Genomic DNA, 17,173 nt, shown 5'->3' on the forward strand with positions numbered 1-17,173 from the left:
GACCCTTTGACTGCAGACCCCACAAGAGGAAGAAAGGGAGGCTTTAGGGTTCAATTTAAAGTATATAAAAAATGTGTATGAAACAGTTTCTTACGTAAGGTGTAAGAAATTACCTGTCAGCAAAATGAAGCCTGGGACTTGCCTCTATATTCTAACAAATGGGATGAGAAACGTAAGACAAATTCTCTTCTGGTTAGATAACCTAGAAGAGGCTTATAATTTAGTGTCTACACAGAGCACTTTGCATGCAGAGTCCAGGGCAATGTTTGTGGATGTTGCCTGGGACCAATATAATGACCAGAGATTCAGAGGAAGTAACAATAGAGCATGGTTTTCCAACATTCATCCAACTCCCATCTCACATATCCTTCGTATAAAATGGACAAAACTCTGGAGTCAGGTATCAGTGGCTTCAGCAGGATTGCCTTTGACCTCTACCAAAGATCCACATTTCTTAGAAATTGCCACTATGGCACAGGAAATGCCTCTTAGTTACACTGACTTCTAGGAATTTCCAGCTATCAAAGTCATACATCCGGGATTCTATCTTACTATAGTCTAAGAATATTCATTCATTCAAACACAATTTTCCAGCCCTTACTCTGTACCAGGCAGGCGCTAGTCTCTTAATGTTTGAAGTCAAATACCTGAGACCTTCACACAGACCCGCCCACCACAACAAATACTTACAAATACTTACAGATGCTCAGGCTTTGCCAAGTGATTTTTTTAACCTCAGGAAGAAAATCTCCATGTCAGAGTGCAAGTGTAAGGTCATTCACAAAAGGAAAAATTTCCTTCCAAATGATTTTCCAAACTCCACTAATGGGGCATACAATGGGGCCTATCAATCAAAGCATAAGAAGGAGAACTGAACCCTCAGCATCTGGGGCAATATTAACAAAGCTGTCGTGATCAAATCAGGCAGCACACACAGGCTACCTACGGGGCGGCCTTCATCGTCTATGTCACCTCAGGGGTCACTGCTGATCTCAAGGCTGGAAGAGGGCTTTTAGGTGAGCCTCTAGACTGCACTGATGACTGGCAGCTGGAAGAACTGATTAGGCACGGCGGAGCAACATATTGGAAATTCTTATTGCTTTTGTGATTAAGAGATGGTGGACTCCCCAAGGAAATAAAAGCTTGGTCTTGAGATGAATTTGTGAGCCCTACTTCCAGCAGAGGACCAGGAGCTGGCCTCCCTGCTGCTTTAGTCTTTCTTTCTCTCTGGGGCTTAGCTCACTACAGTCCCTCATCCCATCTCCTTATAGAGGTAGGTGGAGGTGACTCAGTTGGGCTTTTTAATTTTGACAAAGCAGCATCTGTTGATCTGTGTGGTCCCCATATGCCATCTCACCAGCTACTGGGACCAGGGCATTCTAGTCTCGAGCCTTTAACTGGCTCAGGTTAGTTTGTGTTAACAGGCAGCACTCTCTCTATCCAAATGAAAACAATTAATCTATATATCTAATGGGTGTGGACAGGGCACCCTTGGGGACACTTCAGCTGTCATGTATTCACTGTGTGACTAGAGAAAGGCAAGGAGTTTTTCAGGCAAGGAAACTTCCTGAAATGAAGTCTACTTGTCTCAGGCCCATCCCCAGAGACAGGGAAAGCTACCATAGGCATTGTTTCATGACTATGTTTTCATCGTTTTAGAGGGCAGGGAAGAAGACCTCCCTTGTCAGGCTGAGGTATATTAAAAACAGTCAACTGGAGGGCATATTTCTGTTCAAAACTGTACGGGCAGCTAGAATCCTGCTTCTCCAGCTTTAATTTGCAAACAATTCACCAGGGTAAAATATTGATTCTGATTCACTAGGTCCTGGAGGCAGCAAGTGCTGAGATTCTGAACTTCTATCAAATTCCCAAAGTCCCAGGCAATGCTGGGGTTGCTGGTCTGGGGACTGCACTTTGAGCAGTAGGTGCTGGACCATATCTCTGCTGTATTTCATCTTCTTGCCTGCCCCATGCCCCAGATTCAATAGATGACATTTATTTAGTACTTTGCAAACCTTTCTCCAGTTTACTATTGAGGAAATTGAGGCCTAATCAGGTTCTTGATTAGGTTACCTGGCGTATGTAGGTCTTGTGGCTGGTAAGTAGTGGACCTGGAATTCAAACTTGGGAGACCTGATTTCAGATCATGTGCCTCTAACCATCACACTATATTGCCTCTCAAATGCAAGATGGATGCAAAAACAAAGGCATAAGAGTGTTGATACCGTATCAGAACGCTTGCATACTCCACTTGTAAAGGCCGCTTGGAGTCACTAGGCACTCCTCCCCCACCACACACAAAGCACACGGGTAGTTTTAACCACCAAAATGCTGGTTAGGATCCAAAAAGTAGATTCCCGTTTTTGCTTCTATCCACCCTAAAAGTACTAAAGTGACCTCAACGTGGCTGAAATTTTCCAGCTCTGAAAATTAACTCAAGCAAGAAATTAACTGAATTATTTGGTTTGGAAAACAAACAGCTGGTAGGAGATGGGCTTTTTCTGAAATAAAGATTTCAGATGCTTGTCAGGAGCATGTCGATCCACTGGTGGGAAAGAAGGAAGGCAGGGAGGGGTTCGTCATGAGCAATCAGATATATGCACCTGTTACCACAAGCGAGCACGATGTTGATGTCGTGGGCTGAAAGGCCACTGCCTCTGTCAATAATGCACGAAGAAGAGAAGTACTGGGCAGATCTGTTGCCACCTAGCAGTTACAGTAAATACGCTTTCAGAGTCATTTATGATTACTTGAAAAGCCACGGTGTTGCACTTCATAGAGGGCCTGCTCTCATAGGACAAGGGGAACCAATATTATCCACAGATTGTGAATTCACTTATAATCAGTGCCAGAGTTGGGACACAGAGGAATGACATTTAATGCTTGGTGGCTGGTACATGGGAAGAGGTATGGGCTCACTACTCATCTCTTGGGCATTATTTCCAGGGTCTGGGCACAGAGGGGTAAACTAATCAATGAAATCAGCCTAAGTCGGCTTTCACAGAGATATTAAAAAAGAATTAGAGGCCCCATTCAAATGGTGAGCTCAATCTTGTCTCTGTCTTTCCTCCTCAAGGCTCCCTCCAGGAGAAATTTGAACCTAGGAAGGATTCAGGAAATGACTGAACTGCAATGAAAATTTTAGCTACTTTGGCCTACCAGAAATTGGGCACTCAGGAGCGATAGTGTCAGGGTGGTTATTAAAGGAACAAAGAGTACGCACTGGGAGTCAGATGGACCTGGGTTTGAAAATGAGCTTTACCAATTACTAGCAATGTGTCTTGGGCAAGTCACTTAACCTAAGCTCAGTTTCTTCATCTTAAATAAGGATAATACCTCACAGGATGGCGAGGAGGATTATACAATATATAGGAAACACTTAGCATAGTGTTAAGTATGTCTGGACCATGGTTAAGGGCTCGACAAACCATTGTTGCTATTCCTTGCCTATTTACATTATTGTAATTATTCCTATAATTAACAGGATGGAGAAGACAAAGGCATGTTGCTCCAAAATGGTAAATCTCCAATAAAGAATGGCTTCTTACCTAAAGATGCATATAAACTGTGAACTAGAGTCATTTTAAAATGCAAAAGAGCATATACATCGTACTCTCTAATAATAAGCATTTTTTGTTCAACTTTTCTAATGCAAGTTGGTATAAAGTGTTCAGGGCCTGTGAAAGAATCCTCATAGAGTTAAAATGCTGTACTTTATTTTACATGAGTAATACACACCTTTGAGTTACAACCCATAATGCGTTTCAGTTTAAAAGATAAGTCATTTTCAAGCATGACTGCACTTCGTTAAGGAGCGAAAATGGGCTGTTACTAAAATGTCAACACAATTGTCCCCCTTGAAGCTTAGTTTATCTTGAAGTATTTTTACATTTTCAGCACTTCTTTTGTTTGTTTCTCCAACAGCATAAAGATCCAGCCGTGGTTAATTTTCAGAATTCAAAAAAGACTTCCCTTCAGTCATTCTGAAGAAAATGACCAACACGGGGCGGGGGGTGGGGGTTGGTGACTGGAGTTTTGGTCCTCAATAATGAAAACTTGTGTCCCAATACCTTCTGCAGTACTTTGTATTTCACCATGAAACCATTCAGTTGCACTGTTGTTCAGTGGAAAATGCTCTCATGACCTAAATCCACAAACCAGAGAGTTTTCTAGCAAGGAAAAGGTCCCGGTACGGGCACTTGGAAGGCTGAATTTGAGGTTAATTGGAGAATGGGAGAGAGATGGCAGCTAATCCTTGCCTGCTCGCTATGAGCAGAAGGGGCTAGTTCCTCTTTTTCTTTCCTCCTAATGTCTGGGCACTTCCCCCCTCTTCTCTTTCTCCATCAGGAAGGGTATCATTCCGTATTCCATCTGTATTAGGAAAAAGAAGCTTCTTAAGGGTTTGCCCTGTCAGCTCTCTAATCTTTCCCTTCTCCTTGAGGCATGAATAATTTTAACATTGCCAATCCCTAAAAATCTATTCTTTCTGCCTGTCTTTTTTTTCTCCCACTTTGCAGTGTAGAGTATCATTATCCAGCAGCCCTGATAAGAGGATAATGAAACAATCCCTCCTCAACCGGATCGGGTGGCTGTCAGAGTAAAGTGACACTACCTGTACATCCTTGACATGCTACCCCAAGCTAATTGATGGCAAACAATGGTAACTGTCACCTGTGCACTAAGACAAAGAAAACATACTCATGTCACCTGATGGGAGAGCTACCTGGCAACCGATAAACAAATGTGTTAGGGAGATGTCCTATTAAGGTAAGAGAGGGTACATCTCTGAAGAACGTGCCTATTAACTCTGAGCTTAAGAGTGCTGCTGTTCACTGGGGAACAGAAATAAACACGGTAAAATGAAAGTTTATTGATGTCTGGACAGTTACATGAATATTCAGGTTCTCTTACAAATAGATATTCCCACATGAGCTCCAAACATCTATGTAGGCTGCTCAATTACATTTCCACATCATGCAGCTGGATTTATAGCCAGGAAAGAAGTTATTAGTGTTTGGAAGAGGATACATGCTTACATGCCTGTCTGGAATACATGGCAACACAACTAGAAGATAATGGCTGACATCATGCATGTAAATGCCAAAGGTTACCATCAAACATTCTGAAACACCAGGTGTAATTAACTTCACGTTAGGAAAAGCTTCTAAAACATCTGCATTTCAGAACAAAGACAGTTAGTTACAAGTAGAATGGCATCACCTGGCAGCTGTCTCAAATTCTCTGGGACCAGCATTTCACGCAGTCCTCTTGGGTCTTTCCAGACAATGCATGACATATCTAACCTCAAATCTCATACCTTAGCTTTCTTTCCTTCACTTCCCAACCTACACACTTATTCGCTCGCAGAGAGTTAGTTATAGAGAAAGTCATTAAAATAATTTGAACCAGCAAACAACTCAGACTACTCTGAAAAAAATCCAGTATTGCATCTGTGTGTTATGTTATCCCATTCTGAGCAGAGTAGGAGAGCAGAAAGAAAGAAGAAAGATGGAGCAGGAATGGACAACCATTCCTGGAAGTTCTTACAGGAATGTTCCTCATCTCTTTTTCTGGAAATAAAGTCCGACTCAGTCAAAAAACCAAAAATTTTAGTAAAAAAACATACTGGGTTCTCCAACTCCTCATTATTCATCCCTTAGCTATCTCCTACCTGTAGCATGTTAACCACAAAAGATGTTTCCTCCCTTTCAGATACTGCTGAGACAACTCCACCCACTCTAATTTCATGTGACTTCTGAAAACATTTCACAGAGAAGGCTTTCTGGAAACAGATTTTTAGCACCGATAGCCAATCCAATTTTTAATGCAATATTCTTTCAGCCAACTCAAGAGCTGATTTACCAACTCTGAACTCTCCCAGCACACCTTTCCCTGTCCTAGCTCTGTACAATGGAGTTACAATAGCCCTTTTGGGGAACTGTGCTCTAGCGGGGAACCGAAGCCTGCAATTACCACTAACCCTGGGAAAACCTCCATAGATGAAGAATTTGGTTTGCTTGTGACTCCAGAGAAACCCTTCCTTCTTTTTTCACACTTTGCCCATGAAGTGGACACTCTTCCCATTTTTGCCTTCAGATACTCAGTATTTCTTCCTAGTTTACTTTCAAGATAGACTCTGATAAGTCATTTACATATTTTCCTGAATTTATGCCCACATACAACCTTTCTCAAGGAATTTAAAGGCTTTTCTCTACCTGTGGAATGGACAGTTCAGTCTTCAGTTATATGAACTTCAAGCATCTTTGTTGCTGGTAGAAAGTTACTTTTGAGGAAGTAAGCATCTTTCCTGTTGGAAAGTGACCACATGGGTTCCTAAAGTTCAATATTTCAACTGCTTTTTTTTTTTTTTTTTTTGCATTACGCGGGCCTCTCACTGTTGTGGCCTCTCCCGTTGCGGAGCACAGACTCCGGACGCCCAGGCTCAGCGGCCATGGCTCACGGACCCAGCCGCTCCGCGGCATGTGGGATCTTCCCAGACCGGGGCACGAACCCATGTCCCCTGCATCGGCAGGCGGACTCTCAACCACTGCGCCACCAGGGAAGCCCAATATTTCAACTTTTTGCTTTTCTCCTGGACATTAACATATATCTACAACAGACCTGGATTTTGGACAACATAATCCTGGATATTCAAGGGTTTGAGACTTTTCTCTTTTTAGGAAAAATAGACCTGGGTAGAATTAAACTATGACTGCTTCCTCTCATTGCTCTGTCACCCTTGGGCTCATCAGAACCAGAACCACATCTTGCCTATCTTCTGGAAGCTTCTTCCTAAGGGGAAGCCACAACACTGAGGGCTTACACCTTCCCACCATGGCCCAGGCTGCATCTGAAGGTGTTTGCTTGCAACGTGAGGACTTTACTGCTGATAATTCCGTTTGAAAGCCAATACATTCAGGGTTCCACTGAATGCCCAAGGGAGGACTAGGAATGCTAGGCAATAGGCAGTACAAGTAGTCTGGATCCCTTCAACTAAAACAGCTCTGCTATGATCTGTTTTAAGCACTGGGCCTTATAAAAATCTCTGCAAACCCATGGACTAGAAAACTAAAATATTTGCTACATCTAAAATATTACAGGGATCAACAAAACGTTATGTACTAGAAGATTTTTAAAACAAAATATGATTAAATACATGGAAGCCAGGGACTTCCCTGGTGATCTAGTGGGTAACACTCTGCGCTCCCAGTGCAGGGGGCCTGGGTTGGATCCCTGGTTGGGGAACTAGATCCCGCAGGCATGCCACAACTAAGACCTGGCACAGCCAAAATAATATGTAAATAAATAAATATTTTTAAAAAATACATGGAAGCCATAAGCTTCCTTGATCTCTCTCAGTAACTGATGAATGTCCCAGATGTAAATATAAAGCAGTGGTTGGCAAACCTTTCCCATAAGGGGCCAGACAGTAAATATTTTAGGCTTTGCAGGCAAGAGGCAATGTCCTCAATTCTTTGAGCAACTCAATTCTTTCTCACTTAAAGGCTAAAAATCTTTTCTACATTTTACATTTAAAAATCTTAAAACCCTCCTTAACTCTCAGGCCATGCAAAAACAGGAGGCAGGCAAGCCAGATTTGACCCATGGTGTTATACATTAGCTGTTGCATGTTAACTACTAAGAACCCTCATGAAAAGACTAGAGAACTGTTTTGAAATATGGAAAAGCAATTTGAAGTAAGCAAGTAGTCAAGAATAGTTTTCTAGACACTTTGTAGTGTATTTTGAGAAAAATGACATGTCCTGGAAGAGTCTATTTACAAAATGACATTAGGAGAGACCAAGGTTATACCTCAGCAAGGTCAACACAATGATTGTGTAAAACTGTGTTGGTCAAAGTCATCAATCCTATTTCTTTTTTCCTCCACCTACCTCACCCTCACAGATTCAATGTTGATTAAGTTCATTTATCAACCAGGTACCTTTTCACTCTGTAATGACCAGCCTAAGTATACTTCTAATCTTTATGGCAACCGAAAAAATGTCTAATGTACAGATCTGAAGTTGGGTCTTAGAATATGGGAGTTCTGAGTCCTCATCTTGACTTGAATTCTTCTCAGAAGGAATAATTTATCTCAGGACAGCTATTTCTAAACTCCAAGTAGTAGCACCCAGTACTAAAAGGAATGGATAGAAGAGGTTCTAGTCCCTGTCAGAGACATGGACTTGGTTTCTAAGTAATTCTCTAAGCTTTTAAGCAAAGAGGAAGGAAAAAAAAGAAAGGGGCATCAATTGAGCATCTAACAGAGGCAGGGAGTGTACTGAACTCTCATATGTGAACTCACCTAATTCTCACAATTAGTGAGAATGGAATCAGTAACCTTACCACCATTTTACAAAGAGGAAAGGTAATCTCCCCAAACTAAACATTCAGTGAGTGGAGAGGCAGGATTGGGGCTCAGATTTAGCCCCACGTTCTTTCTGTCATAGCACACTGGCCTATTAATAACAAAAACAAACAAAAAACGGTGTTATATTTGAATACACAAACACTGGTACCCAACAAAACAGAATTTGGACTTTGTGATTCTGGGTGCATTGCCACCCAAGTGAATCAGTGGGCTTCTGATTCCAGTTTGTTTTTCTCTAGAGACCTACAGTAGAATTTAAAAAATGCTATGTGAACTACTGGGAAAATTACTGAAATATAAAATATAAAGGACTGTATTTTAGTTTTCTTTTATTCTACTAAATGATGCTTATTAAATTTACAATTTGTTTAGGCTTCCATATTTTCCCCATTCCTTAAACAATGGGAGTGGTGGGTAATTTTTGGCACCTGTTTCCTATCTGCTTTGCAGAGTCATAATATATATTTTTCTAGTATTTGGATAAAAGTAATAATATTAACTATAGATGCTGAACACTTACTGTGTACTAGGCACTGTTCTGAGCACTCTGTATGTCATTTAATGTATGTCAGATCAGTAACTTATCTCAGTAAGAGGGAAATAAATTTGACTTAGAGGAAGAAGTAACATTTCCACTTATAAATGTTCTATTTGAGCATAGATTGGCTACACAGTGATCAGGGGGCTTGTACAAAATGTGGCCAGTAATGTGACTTAAGAAAAGAGATGTTAAATATTGCCTATCCTTACTCTTCTGTAGATATGACCCCCAACTGTCTTAGTACTTCAGAATTATGGAACCTAGATCATTATTTACCAATTGCAAAATCTTCTGGGGCAGCTGATGCAATTCATTTTCATGAAGTGTGTCCATTTCTCAGAAAACTTGATAAGCATCCCTGTGAACCTGTCTGAGGAGCAAACTCTTATGCACGCTAATGAGAATTTATCCCCTTTTCTTTTCAATAATGAATACAGTTGACCCTTGAACAATGCAGGTGTTAATTCATGTATAACTTATAGTTGGCCCTCAGTATCCGCAGTCGTCTCCGCAGTTCCTCCACATCCAAGAATTCAACCAACCACACACTGTGTAGTATGGCAGTATTTACTATTTTAAAATGTCCATGTATAAATGCAGCAACACAGTTTGAACCCACATTGTTCAAGGGTCAACTGGGTAGTTTACTTTCTGCAGTCTCTCCTATAACGTGGGAATAGACCTTTTATTAAATCCCCAGAGAAAGGTTCCATGAAGATTATAAATCCCCGGCTTTTTAGGATGTGGCTAGGTGTTAACAGATCTTTAGGGTAGGACTCAGCTCTGCAATCAGTGATGATGAGAGTCAGAGCAGAAGCCAGATGTGAGCAGCTAAGTTCACTAAGAGAGAACAGGATTGGAGTCCAAGAAGCTAAACTCAGGTAGCAACTAGAAACAATGTCATGAAAGTGAGGCTAGAGCAGCCTTGAAACTTAGGTAGGAAAATTAAGACCCCAAGGAGGCAGCTGTAACTTCTGATGGATCAATGCCTACTGTTAGAGAAGAGTTAATGGTTCAAGACATGGCCAGGGCACCTGAAAGGAGCAGATAATCCTCTGACGATATTGAGGAAGACACTATAAAAGTCAGTCTTCGGAGTCAGTGCTGTTGGTGGCCTGGAATGGGTCAATTCCGCAAAATCCTCTTTATACGATGCCTGCAGTATGCTCCCTTATTACTGTTAACAGCAAAACATGACAAGTAATATTGAAGCTAATGCAGTAATGTCCTTCACTTTAGAGTTTTATGCTATTCCTAACATTCATTTTCAGTGCTCATACAAATGTAAAAAATGAACTTTCACTGTGGCTACAAACACCTTGAAAATGTCCAGTTTCTTTTTTGTTTATTCTCCACATGAAAGAGACATAACTCCCTCTATCCCTCTTTCCTTGGAGCAGAAAGTCAGAACTTTGGACCCAGAAGTTTGGCCCATAACTTCCTAATCACAAAAGCTACTAGCTCCTTGGTCCACAAATTCTATCCTGAATTCTATCTTGCCATCTGTCTGCTTCCTAAGACCTGCTTGGGGTACACTTCAAAGTAGATCCAACCTTTCCTTCCCACACCCCATCTGAGCGTCAACAAAATAACATAAATTGAGAGAAAGGAGAAATATTGTATAAAGACAAGGAAGACTTTGCCCAGGGAGAACACAGCTATAATCATCCGGCTTCACTACCTTCCTCTCCTCCTCCATAAGGTGTGGAATTGTGTTTGCTCACCACAAAAATATTTTTACAGCAAAAACTTGTACATACTATATAACTGAATAATTCAGCTTAATCTTGTGTGAAAAACTAACATGAATACAAGGGAAAAAGTGGATATGGAAAACTGAAGCACCAAATTAGGCGGCCTGTAAACATAGAAAGTCACTAACATTAGCTGCATACATACAAATGTGCCCTGTGCTGGCTGGGAATCAGAATTTAATTTTCTTTAACTATAGATGCTGAACACTTACTTGGTTATAGTTGGGTGGTTATAAGATCTTATTCTTAACCAAGATATGAGCAGTGCCATTATAACTCTGGTGTGGGTGGACACGCTTAATATCAATCTATAGGGTCACTATAATAAGAAACAGAAATATACACTGCAGGGCATTTTGCTTCCCACTATTTGATTCTGTTTTATTATCTTTGTAATTATTTAATTGTAAGTACCAGAGCAGCATTATTCCATTTATCATTATAAATATATAGCATATCAGCAATATCATAAAATTCCCTTTTGTGGACAGAGTTCCACCATGCTGTTTTCACGTGATAAATTTGCTTCATCTTTAAATACTTCTTTTTTTGTTTCAGCTTCACTGAGGTATAACCGACATATAAAATTGTAAGATATTTAAAGTGTACATCGTGGTGATTTGCTATATGTGTTCATTGGGAAAGGATTCCCCCCATCTAGTTAATTAGGGGCAATTCTTATTTTAACTCCACCAGTCAAAGTTCGGATCATGTTTTGCTAAAAGTCACATTCCCACACTTTATGATCCCGGAGCAATGGTTTACAAAGTGTGGTCCCTGGACCAGCAACACCCAGTGTCACCTGAGAACTTGTTAGAAATACCTGGCAAAAAGTTCAAATTCTGTGACTCACTCAGACCTACTGAATCAGAAATTCTGGGGGTGGGGCCCAGCAGCCTATTCTCATAAGTCTTTCAGGTGACATAATGCATACTAAAGGATGGGCTCAGGGGCAGGGAGGGCTAAATCTATAGGTTAAAGCTATCAGTGCCTACAACAGAGAAGGATGAGGCTTGCTCCTACCCTCACCGATCCAATGCAATCTGTGGACAAACCACAGACACAAGAGACGTTACAAAAACAATGCAAGATTTTGACAGCAGTTCAAGGCAACATCAAAGAGACTTGACAATGACTTTATTGCCAAATGTTTCCTTTAAATCCTTTCTGTAACCCCAGTATCTGCCTCCTTCTTGGTGTTGGCCCATTAGTGTTGGTCCAACACCAGTTCCAAATTGTTCTGTCCCTTTTTCACCTCTTGTGAATTCTAAACAAAGCAGTGCTTTTGAAAATAATGCAATTAATAACTATTGCATTTTTTACAGTGCACTATGCCCTCTTAAGGACTTTTACATAGATCATGTTATTCGATCTTCACAATTCTCCTATAAAGTTTAACCTATTGGGAAATTTGTATGCCAATTTAGAACCTTCTAATAAAGTCCCTGAATTAACAACCACTTTTTGAGAGTAGACTATATGAGGCACATTTATATGAAACTATTTCTAGCCCCTGAAACTCTGCAAGCTGTCCCAAGATAGCAAATATACTCAACTCAAGAATGTAGAAAATGCATTAAAACATATACCATGCATTAAAATGAAACATTAGCTATTACATTAAAATGAAACATTAACTATTTCTTGAAGTATGCTAAATATTGTATGGATTTAATACAGTGCTATATATTTAAAAAGTGATGATATTGTAAAAAAATAAGTGATGATATTGTAAGAGAGAAGCTTTCATTTTCCAGTAACGAGGTGAAGGGAAGGGAATGACAATACAGTCATCCCTCAGTATCCTTGGGGGATTGGTTCCAGGACCCCCGTGCAAATACCAAAATCCTTGGATGCTGAAGTCCCTCTGTATCCTTGAGTTCTGCATCTGAAGATACGGAGGACCGACTATTACACGGCTTCAAAAATTCCTGTCCTAAACAAGTCTTTGATTTTTTTCTACAATGCCCTATGATATCTGAACATAACACATTTTTTTCTCCTGAAAAATCTAGTTACATTCAAAATTGGGATAATTCAATAGGACTTATAAGCTCTAAAACATCATTATTTTATAACCCGATAGAAGTGGTAACAATAAAATCCCCCCCATTCTTGCAGATTTCCTTGTTCCAGTTGCATTAGCTCTTCACCTCATGGGTGGTTTCTGTGGGACTCAAATATCTCAACCACACTGGCCTCTATGATGTCTTCATGGCAAGGGCATTTGCAAAGGCCATGTTTTATTGAGTCTGTAGTACAGTTTCAGTTTGGAGGGAGATGTAATTTTTTTGATCACTCATGGAACAGAAATTCTTCCCCAGAGCATGCTTTGTTACTGAATGGACTCTCTGCCAAGACCAGGCACTGGTCCAGGCTGCCCATGATATTGCAGACTCACTAATTATAGGCTTATCCACTTTATTAGCTCATCGAGGGCGCTGATGAGAAGATCTACACAGGCATTTAGGCTTGAGTGTGGCATTCACACCTTGATCTACTGGCTATGAAATACTCCTCCCTCAGATTACCAGATAAATCACCTAAATTTACAGGCTGGCCTGGGGCATTATCTATCTGGGTTACAGAACTTCTGAACAAAAGCACAGAAGATATAAGTGAGCCAACCTTGAGAATTACTCATCACTGCCCTGGCCTCCCTGTTAGATCACAAAATTACTCTCAGGTTAACCCAGGAGCGGTGGTGGGGAGCCCTGGGTTTTTCAGAATAGTAGATAAGTAAACACCTCAATTTAAAATCTTCCTCAGTGTGACCTCAAGTAATATTTGGCTGCTTTAACCTGGGGCACTATTTTCTTCCAAAGAAATAAAAGTCTTTTCGTGCAATCCTTTCCAGTCAAACTCTGTCTTATCAACTGAAAAGTTTGCTTCAATAAGGGAAGGCAATATGTTAGGAGACTTGCAAGACTTGTATGTGTCAGAACTGCCATCTTCCCCGTTCACCTTAATGCTCTGCAAACTATTCCTACCTTGGAATCTTACAAATCACTGTCTCCTAGCCACTAAAAATTTCCATTTCGAAACCATGACTTCTTCAAACCACAAGTCCCCAGTCCTTGTGGCTTCTAAAAAAATCATGATATTCATGCTAAACTATTTTTGATCCTTTGCACCCATATACACTCAACAAGTTTCTATCAAAATATTTTTATGATAAATCAATTTACTAGCACTTATAGGTATAAGTTCTTGACAATCTTTAAACAAATATTTTCTTGATTTTGTATAATAGAATTTTAAGGGAACGACTCCAAATTCTTTTTGCCATTTAGCCAACTCTTAATCTTCATCAAATTACCTTAACACTTCAGATTTTACATTTAACTAATTGATGAACAGCTTCCTTTTCTTTCGGTATTTTTTGCTGTTTAGTTTCTTTCCATCAATCTTTAGCACAGGTCTGAAACTGGTGTGAACATGCACTGCTGGTAACTGCATTTCTAGAACTATAAAAGGAAGGCTGAAAATTTTTGTTTTAGTTTCACTGCCTTGTTCTGCTCTGTTTGTTGCCTACTCAGCAAAACAGAGAACATAATCAACTAAAAAAAAAAAAAAAAAAGTCAAGAGCAAAGAAAGTAAAATAGAGCCTGAAGGAAGCAGGAATAAAGAAAGAAGCAGGCCAGATAAACTTTCATACTTAAAAGCTAACTAGAGAAGTAAAATTCTAGGAACAAAGTTAAGCAAGATGGCCACCTGCCTGTTTCCAATATTCCCAGAGCCACAGAAAATTCGAGTCAATGTGAAGATGCTCTGTTGACGCCGTGGTAACCTAGGCTCCTCATCTGCTCTGGCAGCTCGCCTGCCACAGTTAGAGGCTCAAAGCTAACAGCTTGTTTTGAAGATCAAATGCAGAAAAGCATCATGAACAAAAAGAGGAATTCTGTCTGGAATGACAAAGCCGTTTCAAACTAAACCTCTTAAAAAAACTTAAACAATACTACCAGACACCCAAAAGCACATATCAAGACGAATGTGACTCCTAAGTTTTGAAAGTGAGCCATATACTGTATGCCACATACAGCAAAGGTACTAATGCTTCTCATAGACAAAGATACCATGGCTTCCCAAATCCATTTCCAAGAAGTTTAAATGCAACAAGACCAGCCCATCACCATATTTTTTTATATTGGATGTTGGATCATTTTCCAATCAATTCTGGTTAGCTCTTACTCTCTAATTGCTGGGTTCCAGCTATTTATAATAGTAAGATCATGGATTTATGGACTAAATAAGTAGGGAAATGCCCTAAAGGCTGTTTTAAACTGATTGCTAATTTAATGTGCTAGAATAAATGTTCACATATCAAATGTTTGGCAAATCAAACAGACATATGTACAAACAAAAGCTAGTCACACTTTTTCATGTATATATCTAATATAAAATATTTGGGTGCTGGTAACATTGTACTTTGGCATATTTCATGTGTTATGTGTACCTGCACCCAAAGTCTCTGTCAGATTTGGTCAGCCTTTCAAATAAGTTTTAATCTAATCTCCTATGGTCTCAAAAAGCTGAGGCTTTGTTTTCTCCAAGAATAAGTACCCAAAGCAATTGATAAAGGGCTACCAACACTGGGACAACACTAAGGATGTCTTGATGACTCTGACCCCCTTGAAATATTTGCTTAATGCCTTTTCCCCTGCATTTGGATCAGCTGAGAACTGTGAAGTTTAAAAAGTTATACAAGCTTGTCTTTCTCCTATTCCACTGTTATGCATCAGTAAATTCTTCATTCTTTACGGCTTATTAGGAGTTTTAAAAAGAAAAAGCAATCTGCTGCCAAAACCTGGCTCTGGAACCAGATGGAGTGGGAGAAGAATTTGTAATTCACAGAAAACAGAAAATTCCCATTGTCTGGAATGTGGAGCTGGTGGGACTTTTGCTTTCATGTTCATAGCATGACAGTAAGAGCTTTCCATATATGAGGATGACTAACCAATCATGTTTGCGCAAGTATATCATCATTATAGAGAGTAGAAAATGCACACAAGTCCAGGCTAAGAAAGTAAATGAAAAAAATAACATCCTTATTGCATATTAATCCTTTCTCATTTTTCACTGCATACATAACATTTTTCTAGATGGAGAGTCATCTATTATTCAAACCTAGGCAGAAGGAAGCTATTCTGGGAGTGCCACCCCAACCCTACTCCCCCAGTGGTTGACAAACATTAATGGACATTCTTACAAGTTGATTTACTGATGTGAAATTTTTTCTTAGAGACCTGGGGCTTCCTTTTACAATGCAAAGACAACAATGACTGTTCCATAAGGGAAAACATTTCCTTTGAGTCTAAATCAAATTAATAAATTTAAGATACCTGGGAGGGTTGGGTACACTGAACTTTTGGCAGACGTCCAGAACCTAAAGAGTTAATGCATTATTTTACTTTGTTTCTTTATGAGAAAAAACAGTCTGCTGCCAAACCCAGCTCAGGAATCAAATGCGGAGGACAGGAGGGGGATAATTTGCAGTCTACTGATAAAGTGAAATACAGATGATCTTAGAAGCATTTTTATGTGTGCATTTCCATTAACCAAAGTGAAGGGCCTAGAGAAGGGTAGTTGATGTGGCTGGGTCTGCCTTTGCTGACATTACCTGGATAGAGGTCAGGCCCGGGCCCTGGGGAGCATCCCACCGCCCTATCGGCAGCATCTCGTGGGGAAGTGGCGGGCTGCAGGGGCTGCACGGTGAGGCAATCTGTGAGCAGGTCAGGATGGAGCTCTGCACTGGACCGCAGCTAAGAGAACGAGAAAACAGAAGACAGATGGAAAAGGAAGGCGATTCCTTGGAATACTTTTCTGGAAAGGCTATCATGCTGTAAGGCTCAGGCAATTCAGTCCACAAATATTTATCAAGCAACAACTACAGGTTAGGCATGGGACTTACAGAGTCAATAAAAGGGTCAGCTTTCTAATTCTAATAACACCTGGCAGGTGTTTCAGGAAAAATGTGGCTAGAGGCAGATTTCACTTCAGTCCTTGATATTTCCACTTCTGGGAACCCAACTTCCTATTATATTTTCTTTCATTTGCTCTGTATCCTATCAGAACTTGTAGTGATAACAAAAACAAACTCACGTGCATTTAGTCTGTATTGTAAAGTGCGCTTTTTCTTTTAGTTTTTTAAATTTTATTTTGTTATACAGCAGGTTCTTGTTAGTTACCTATTTTATACATATTAGTGTATATATGTCAATCCCAATCTCACAGTTCATCCCACCACCACCTCCCCCTCCGTAAAGTGCTTTTAAAATACAGAGATACTATCATGAAAATATCTTAGAGATAATTAAGAATGTCCATTGAGATTTGATACCTGTAGATTTTACATGAGAGGAAAATACACAAGTTAAATTTTAAAATATGGAACATGGTAACAAGAAAAAGCAAAGTCATTACAAGCAACAAACTATCTCAACAGTAGGTCACATTAAAAAATTAGACTTCATTTTATCACAATAACAAAATTAATTCTTTGTATAT

The 17,173-nt window shown here is 39.9% G+C and overlaps 1 protein-coding gene across 1 annotated transcript in view; it reads right to left on the reverse strand.

The window, feature by feature from the left end:
• The window catches only part of GLIS3 (GLIS family zinc finger 3), a 615,291-nt gene that overhangs the window by 49,340 nt on the left and 548,778 nt on the right, over positions 1–17,173 (reverse strand). Inside the window, exon 9 of the mRNA XM_069540769.1 lies at positions 16,287–16,428. Within this exon, the coding sequence (XP_069396870.1) occupies positions 16,287–16,428 (142 nt within the window). The remainder of the gene's footprint in view (positions 1–16,286; positions 16,429–17,173) is intronic.

This window comes from Delphinus delphis, chromosome 6 (assembly GCF_949987515.2).
Source record: "Delphinus delphis chromosome 6, mDelDel1.2, whole genome shotgun sequence".
Classification (NCBI taxonomy): domain Eukaryota; kingdom Metazoa; phylum Chordata; class Mammalia; order Artiodactyla; family Delphinidae; genus Delphinus; species Delphinus delphis.